A 7757-nucleotide genomic window follows, 5' to 3' on the forward strand; every position below is an offset into this window, starting at 1 on the left:
AATCTTTTCTGAACCCTTTCAAGTTTCACAACATCTTCCTGATAGGAAGGAGACCAGAATTGCACGCAATATTCCAACAGTGGCCTAACCAATGTCCTGTACAGCCGCAACATGACCTCCCAACTCCTGTACTCCATACTTTGACCAATAAAACAAAGCATACCAAATGCCTTTTTCACTATCCTATCTACCTGTGACTCCACTTTCAAGGAGCTATGAACCTGCACTCCAAGGTCTCTTTGTTCAGCAACACTCTCTAGGACCTTACCATTAAGTGTATAAGTGCTGCTAAGATTCGCTTTCTCAAAATGCAGCACCTCTCATTTATCAGAATTAAACTCCATCTGCCACTTAGCGGCCCGTTGGCTCATCTGATCAAGATCCTGTTGTAATCAGAGGTAACCTTCTTCGCTGTCCACTACACCTCCAATTAATTTTAATCTGTTTGCTGGCTGACATTCGAACCAGTCTGTGACCATAGTCAAAACCTCTTGATGAAATTAGAGGGCCTGACCGCTGTATTATCATTTTCTTAGTAGGGTTTTCATATTTCAATTTACTATCAGAGTTCTTATTAAGTAGAATTTAAATTGCTACTGCGCCTTTTGCCAGTATCCTTTCAATTCCCAGAAATTTCCTTTTGAAATTTAAAAGTAATAGTTTGTTCCTTCTGCAGCCATTTGCCTTGACTGTGAATTGCCAATCTTTGTTCCCTTCATCTGCATTGTCAGCAACCTCCTTTGTACTTCAGCCCAATAGAACTCCAACAGGGAGGAAAGTCATTACTGTAAACTTCAAACATATCATATCTGGCATGGTCTGCAGTTTAGAACCAGGCCCATGATATCACCAACTCTCCTCTCGGCCTAACATAACCTACTTGGCATGCTTGGATTTGGATTGTTTGGGATAGAAATGATGGGTGGAAACATGCGGCTTCTGTGTGGTTAGCCTCTGCGATTCGACAGTACTAACTGAGTGAACACACAGACAAATAATTCTGTTCCATGAAACAGCTTTATTTTATAGTTAGTGACATATCCTGAGAATATAAAACATCAATGGTGATCGGGTGAATTATAACTGTTTCTCCTGTGCTACAAGAGCTCATCATTTACCTACTTCTCTTCTCTCTAAAATTTAGTGGATGCTGAATGTTTGACTGTGAATGTCCACACAGAGTGATATTTTAGTGAAACGTGTGTATGTGTATAGTTCAGGTACCACCTGCGGGACAAATTAAGCAATTTACACTGAAATGGGCAGATGCATGGAGAATCACTGGTGGAACGAGGGTGAACAAGGACAGGGGGATACACTCAGTGGAATAAAGTTGAAAGTTGCCCATGACCGTGAGAATTAGAGATTTAAATGCAATTAAGGAATGTGGTAGTGTAGTGGTAAAAATCATTGGACTAGTAATCTTGGGGGTCTTTGGACGACTAGATCAAATTCCTCCATGACAGATGACAAAATTTGAATTCAATAAAATCTGGTGTTAAAAGCTGGCCCTATGGTGACCATTGTCATTTCATTGTCATAAAAACCCATCTGGTTCACTGATGTCTTTCAGGAAAGGAAACAGACCATCCTTACCTGGTCTGGGCTGGACTACGTGTGACTCCAGACCCACAACAACGCAGCGGACTATTAACTGCCCCCTGAAATGGCCTAGCAAGCCACTCAGTTCAAAGCAATTAGGGATAGGCAATAATTGCTGGTGCAGTCAGCAATGTTCATATCCCCATGAATGAATCAAAAAAGGAGGTAGATACAGTTAGTTAAAAAACCAAGCTGCATGCTGAATTTGATAAACAGGGGAAGAATAGACACTGAAAGTGATTTTCAAAGGCAGTTGGATGGGCATTTGGGGGGTGTGGGTGGAGAAATAAAACAGCTGCGCTGCATAGACCAGACAGAAGATTAAGACTGGAATGATTGCTCTGCAGGGAGCTTGCATGATCTCAGTGGCCAAATGGGCGTCTTCACCGAGTCAGAAATGACTATGACTCAAAGCCAGAATAACCTATAATTTTGTACAACCCCATTACAGAAAGGACATGCAAATCATACCAAGCACAATTCTAAATTCATCAGGACAACATTAGGAACGAGAAACAACAAACAACCAAACTTTTAGGTAGAGCAGAGAAGACCAAAAGAACTTTTTACAAAACTTGAAGGAGGAAAGGTTTTTAGTGATTGTGTTCCTAGCCCTGGACCAGAAGGCCCAGTTTCAAGACCCACCTGCTCCAGGGGGTGTGGAATAATATTTCTGAACTGGTTGATTAGAAAAAATAGGCTAAATTTAAGAAAGGAAAGGTTTTGATGGAGTGAACAGGTAAAAGGTTATTCGTCGTTGAGGACATCAATGACAAAAGTTCTCAACTTAAGATGATCGAGATGTCAGTGCAGAGAGTGATTAGAAGATATTACTTCATTTGCAGATGTTAGGTATATAGTCAGTCATGCCAGATAGGGAGGACTCTGGGAGAAACTACAGCATAGTTTAATCAGAAATCAAATACATATTTAAGCAGAGAGTTGGATGGCTTTGGGAGAGTGGAAGATTGTAGGCTCTCACAAAATATCTAAAGTAGACACAGTGGACAGAATTGCGTTCCTTCTGGTTTGTAAATCTCTTTACTTTAGAGTCACTCTAGTACACTGTGAAGTTGATCTTAACATCTGGACAGTTGGCAATGAGATCGTCACTATTGGTAATTTGCTTTTGACTGATACAATATGAATGGCTACGTAAGGAGGAAAATTCAGGAGATGAAGATCACAGTGATGATCATATGAAATCCAGGGTGAGATAGCCAAATGGATAAAAAAAAATTGAAGGTAAAAGACAGAGTGGTGGTTGAGGGTTGCTTTTTAGACTGGAGGCCTGAGACCAGGCTGTGTCACAAGGATCAATGCTTTCTGCCATTTATGTAAATGACTTGGGTGTGAATATAGTAGGTAGCATTAGCAAGTTTGCAGATGATACCAAAATAGGTGGTGGAGTGGACAGTGAAGAAGGTCATCTCAGAGAACAACAGGACACTGATCAAATCGGCCAATGGACTGAGTGGTGGCAGATGGAATTTAAATTCAGATAAATACAAGATAATGCATTTTGTGGGGTGAATCAGGGCAGGACATATACAATGAATCATAGGACCCTGGGGAGTGTTGCTGAACAAAAGAGAAGTAGGGGTGCAGATGCATAATTCCTTGAAAGTGGAGTTGCAGATAGACAGGGTGGTGAAGATGGCGTTTAGCATGCTTACCTTCATTCGCCAGAACATTGAGTATGAGCTGAAATGTCAAATTGCAGCTGTCCAGGACCTTGGTGAGCTACTTTTAGAATACTGCATTCAATTCTAGTTACCCTTCTAAGGAAGGATTTTATTAAAACTTGAGACGGTACAGAAAAGATTTACAAGCATGTTGCCTGGACTAGAGGGTTTGAGCTATAGGGAAAGGCTGATTAGGCTGGGGCTACTTTCCCTGGAGCATTGGAGGCTGAGGGATGACCTTAGAGAGGTTTATAATAGCCAAGGTCCTTTTTGCCAGGGTGGGGGATCCCAAAACTAGAGCACATAGGTTTAAAGTGAGGGGGGAAAGATTTTAAAAAAGCTGAGGTGTAACGGTTTCACGCAGGGGGTGGTGCATGTCTGGACCAATCTGTCACAGGAAGCAACCATCAGAACCACATCCATAGAATTTGAATTAATGAGCAATAAAATAAGGACATAGTAATTTACAAAAAATAAGCTCTCCCCCCAAATTTTCTTTTTTTTGCTGTCATGAAAAAGTGCTATTGCCCTGTCTTATATGGTTACATGAATGTTAGCAACATGGTCATTTCATTTGGCCACTTTTGTTGTTTGGTTGTTAACAAGATGTGGTAGGTTATTCGTCAATAATGGGCATCAAAGCTAAGAATAAAACTGTATATGCAACGGGCTTGGACATAAAACTTTCAGTGGAGTCAAAGGATGAGAGCAATTAAAAGTGCAGAGCTTGCCCGATTTTCAGCTTAAGCAGAGACATCAAACCACCTAATACTGCAGTCAACATCAGCTAACTCAGAAGGCAGGATGTTCCTGATCTGTGTCAATCTACATCACACCAGGCATCACAGAATCTTAAAGCTAAAACATTAAAAACCAGTATAGCTCTGTGCGAAAAGATGGATTTTCCATCACAAGATTTCCAAATGAAGTAGTTTACTTTCATTTGAATACATTTGTTTAGAAACATGTTTTACATTTATGAACTTTGAAAACAGGTAATCATCCTTTCATTCCTGATGAAGGGCTTTTGCCTGAAATATTGATTCTCCTGCTCCTTGGATGCTGCCTGTCCTGCTGTGGTTTTCCAGCAACACGCTCTCGACAATTATCCTTTAATCAACACCCATTAACAGAGGTTCTGGTCATTTATATTACCGCTTTTTGTGGAAACTTGCACTTCTGAAATTCTGTTCCATTTTGTATGAGCCAGCATTTTGCTCCCTTCCTGCAACCTATTTTTTAAGTTGCTAAGCAGGTGAGATGGGGACATTGCTGGGACCCAGACTGCTATTTTAAGTTGTAGTCTGAATTAAGAAATCATTGACTTATGCACTCGATAAAAATAACAGGAAAAAGAGTTGGGTTTTACTTCCATGATGAGGATTAGGAGGAATAGGAGTTTGCCTCTAGGCTTCACAAGAAATAATGAGAGCTCCCATGTCTGGACACCGCCTCCAGCATTTACTCCAGTGGTGGGGACCTTCACTATTGGGTCCAATGAGCCTGAGGTATTCATTGTAGCATTCCAGCTTTGCAACCAAATGAGGCTTCCTTCCAATTTAATGCAGGCTTAAGGAGCTTACAGATGAAGCTTAAATTTGTTTGACATTCATGTTGTTGAGTGCACCACCACTTGTCACTCACCAAGAGCTCCCAGCCCAAATTAAAACTGGAAAACCATGTAATTAATAGTCGAGGTGATAATGATGTTATTTTTAGAAATAACAAACTGTTTTTGGGATACAGGTGAAATGAACTACTTATAATACGCTGAAGAAACAAGAACAGTAGTTAACAGAAGGAGACTGAATTTTAGCAAGAAATAAGTGGTGCTCAGCAGATGATCAAACAATAAAAGGTAAAAAAAAGCACAAAATAAATTTAAGCACATCAAACAAAGACAGAAAGCAACATCACTGACAAACACAGAAAAGGTGTTCAATCATTTTTTTCAGTATACCATGAATGGATTTAGACTGCTAATGGAGAACAGACTAGAAATCTCTGGGCAATTATTGTTTGGTACTGAGCGATTTTAAACATTAATCATTAATTTTGTAAATGACAATGTTTAAAAAAGGGGAATATCTGAACCAGCAACTAAAGATTGATAGACCCAATACTGGATAAAAGAAACAACAGTTAAGTAAGTTGGAGGATTAGCTACAAAGCAAACTTAAATTGAGAATGTAACATTCTGTGATGCAGTTTATTCGAGATGGTTTCAAATGAAAGATAATTTCCAGTTTTATTGATGAAATGAACACAGGGCACAATAGGAGGTTGGATGAAATGCTACATACAAACCAGGCAACAGGGAGATATCAATATGCAAGGTGAGAATGGTTCAGGGTGTGTGGGTGGGGAATTCAACGTGGTAAATTGCCCGACATAGAGCCAGCACAGACACAACAAGTCAGGTGGCTGCCTTCTGTGTTATTACAATTCAATGCACTACAGATGTCTCTTTCAAGATCCGTGAGGCCAGTTGGACCAGAGAACATGGATAAATATCAATCGAAACCTAAAGTAGCTATTCAGAAAATAAATCATACAAAAACCAATTGATATTTGGAATTACCTATCTGCTAAAATTCTTGAGTTATACATCAAAGTACTCAATGTGTAACTAGATGTTAAGCTTCAGTTAGAAAAATTCCAAAGGTTTCTATGGACCAGCAACTAAAGATTGATGGACCCCAATACTGGATAAAAGAACCAACAGTTAAGTAAGTTGGAGGATTAGCTACAAAGTAAATTGGAATTGAGAATGTAACATTCTGTGATGCAGTTTATTTGACATGGTTTCGAATGAAAGATAATTTGATTGCCTTGATTGCCATTCACATTGTAACTCGGTTTTGTACCACAAGGAACTGCTCCAGTCATTCACACTTGGAATTAATCCAAATCCTGCTGCAACAAAGGAATAGGGAGTGAATATGGTGGAGGGTTCCACAACGATACACCAATTATGCTGAATGCCAAAACTGGTTGTTATTTGTTTTGATTAGTTTTGTGAGAAGTTTCATATACGTTTTTAATTTCAATACTACTTTTTTGGCCAGTAATGCTGTTCATTAATATTAATTGCATTGTACAACTTGAATTTATAGATAGCCTTTTATGACCCCAGATATCCTAAACAGGCAATGAAGTACTTCTGAAATCCAGTTACTGTTGAAATCTTACAGCATACCTGTGTTGGAGAATGGAAATGCTTTGCACTTACGTAAATTAAATAAACACAATTCAACAAATATCACAGAAAGAGAGAGTGAAGCAAAATCGTCATGGGCATCATTGGTTAAGAAAAGGTTATTCCCTAAGGCTACGTGTAACATGGCTGGATGCAGAGGCAGCTACCTTTCTTCCTGTTCCAAGCATGAGCTCCAATGTCAAATACAGAACAGGACCTGTGACTGGTCCTGTAGGCTTTTACTAATAGTTCTTTATAGATGGAGAAGGGAAGCTGTCAAAGAGAGGCATGATGATTATAAAAAGTGAGTTAAAAATAATCAAGACATTAAGAACACGAACTAATCGAATGTATATCAGATGACATACGAACCTGTGTTTAGGTCCCGGCCAGGATTGAATGCTCGGTTACTGACAGTCGTGGAAAGCCTGTCACAGCTGATAGTTTTTGAAACGTTGGCGTTGAAATTCCCATCAAACCTGTGTTGAAAACGAGAAAGGATCTGAAGTGCAGCACAGTGTAAAAGCACAGTAACAAGACAATTCAGATTTTAAACTTTAATCAAAACTGAGCAAAATGTCCTTCAGGGAAGGAAACTGCCATCCTTACCTGACCTGGCCTACATGTGACTCCAGACCCACAGCAATGTGGTTAACACTAAACTTCCCTCTGGGCAATTAGGGATGGGCAATAAAACATTGGCTAGTCAATGATGCCCTCAACCCATGAATGAATTTTTAAAAGTTCCTGTTCAGCAGACTGCTGAGAAAATCATTTCATTACAGTTGATCTCTGAAGTCAAGTAAACCAGTTGACTTGGTAAGAGCTAGAGTTCACATTTTGCAAGATCAAAATAATATAGTTGGTTGTTTGTCAGTGGTAAACCCCGTGGTACTGAAGTCAGATGTTTTTTGCCAGAAAATAGTCAGAGATTGTGAGAGAACACAAAACATCTGTACAAAATGTGATTAGCAAAGCTATATCCAGTGGTTCTCCGGCCTGCGGACCTCTCATCAATGGCACAACCTGGGCCTCTCTCCCTTTTTCATATGAAGTTAATTACACTGAAGATTAGCCATCATTAACTAAACTACTGGTTGGAGGGTTTAGATCATTTCTCAGTTCTTCCACTGAGTCAAAGAGTCATAGAGATGTACAGCATGGAAACAGACCCTTCGGTCCAACCCATCCATACTGACCAGGTATCCCAACCCAATCTAGTCCCACCTGCCAGCACCCGGCCCATATCCCTCCAAACCCTTCCTATTCAT

At 39.8% G+C, this 7757-nt stretch overlaps 1 protein-coding gene across 1 annotated transcript in view; it reads right to left on the minus strand.

Moving 5' to 3' along the window:
- The window catches only part of cachd1 (cache domain containing 1), a 165391-nt gene that overhangs the window by 40563 nt on the left and 117071 nt on the right, over positions 1 to 7757 (minus strand). The window contains exon 4 of the mRNA XM_043699442.1: positions 6859 to 6965. Coding sequence (XP_043555377.1) covers positions 6859 to 6965 — 107 coding nt within the window. The remainder of the gene's footprint in view (positions 1 to 6858; positions 6966 to 7757) is intronic.

The sequence above is a fragment of the Chiloscyllium plagiosum genome, chromosome 11 (genome assembly GCF_004010195.1).
Source record: "Chiloscyllium plagiosum isolate BGI_BamShark_2017 chromosome 11, ASM401019v2, whole genome shotgun sequence".
In the NCBI taxonomy this organism is placed as follows: domain Eukaryota; kingdom Metazoa; phylum Chordata; class Chondrichthyes; order Orectolobiformes; family Hemiscylliidae; genus Chiloscyllium; species Chiloscyllium plagiosum.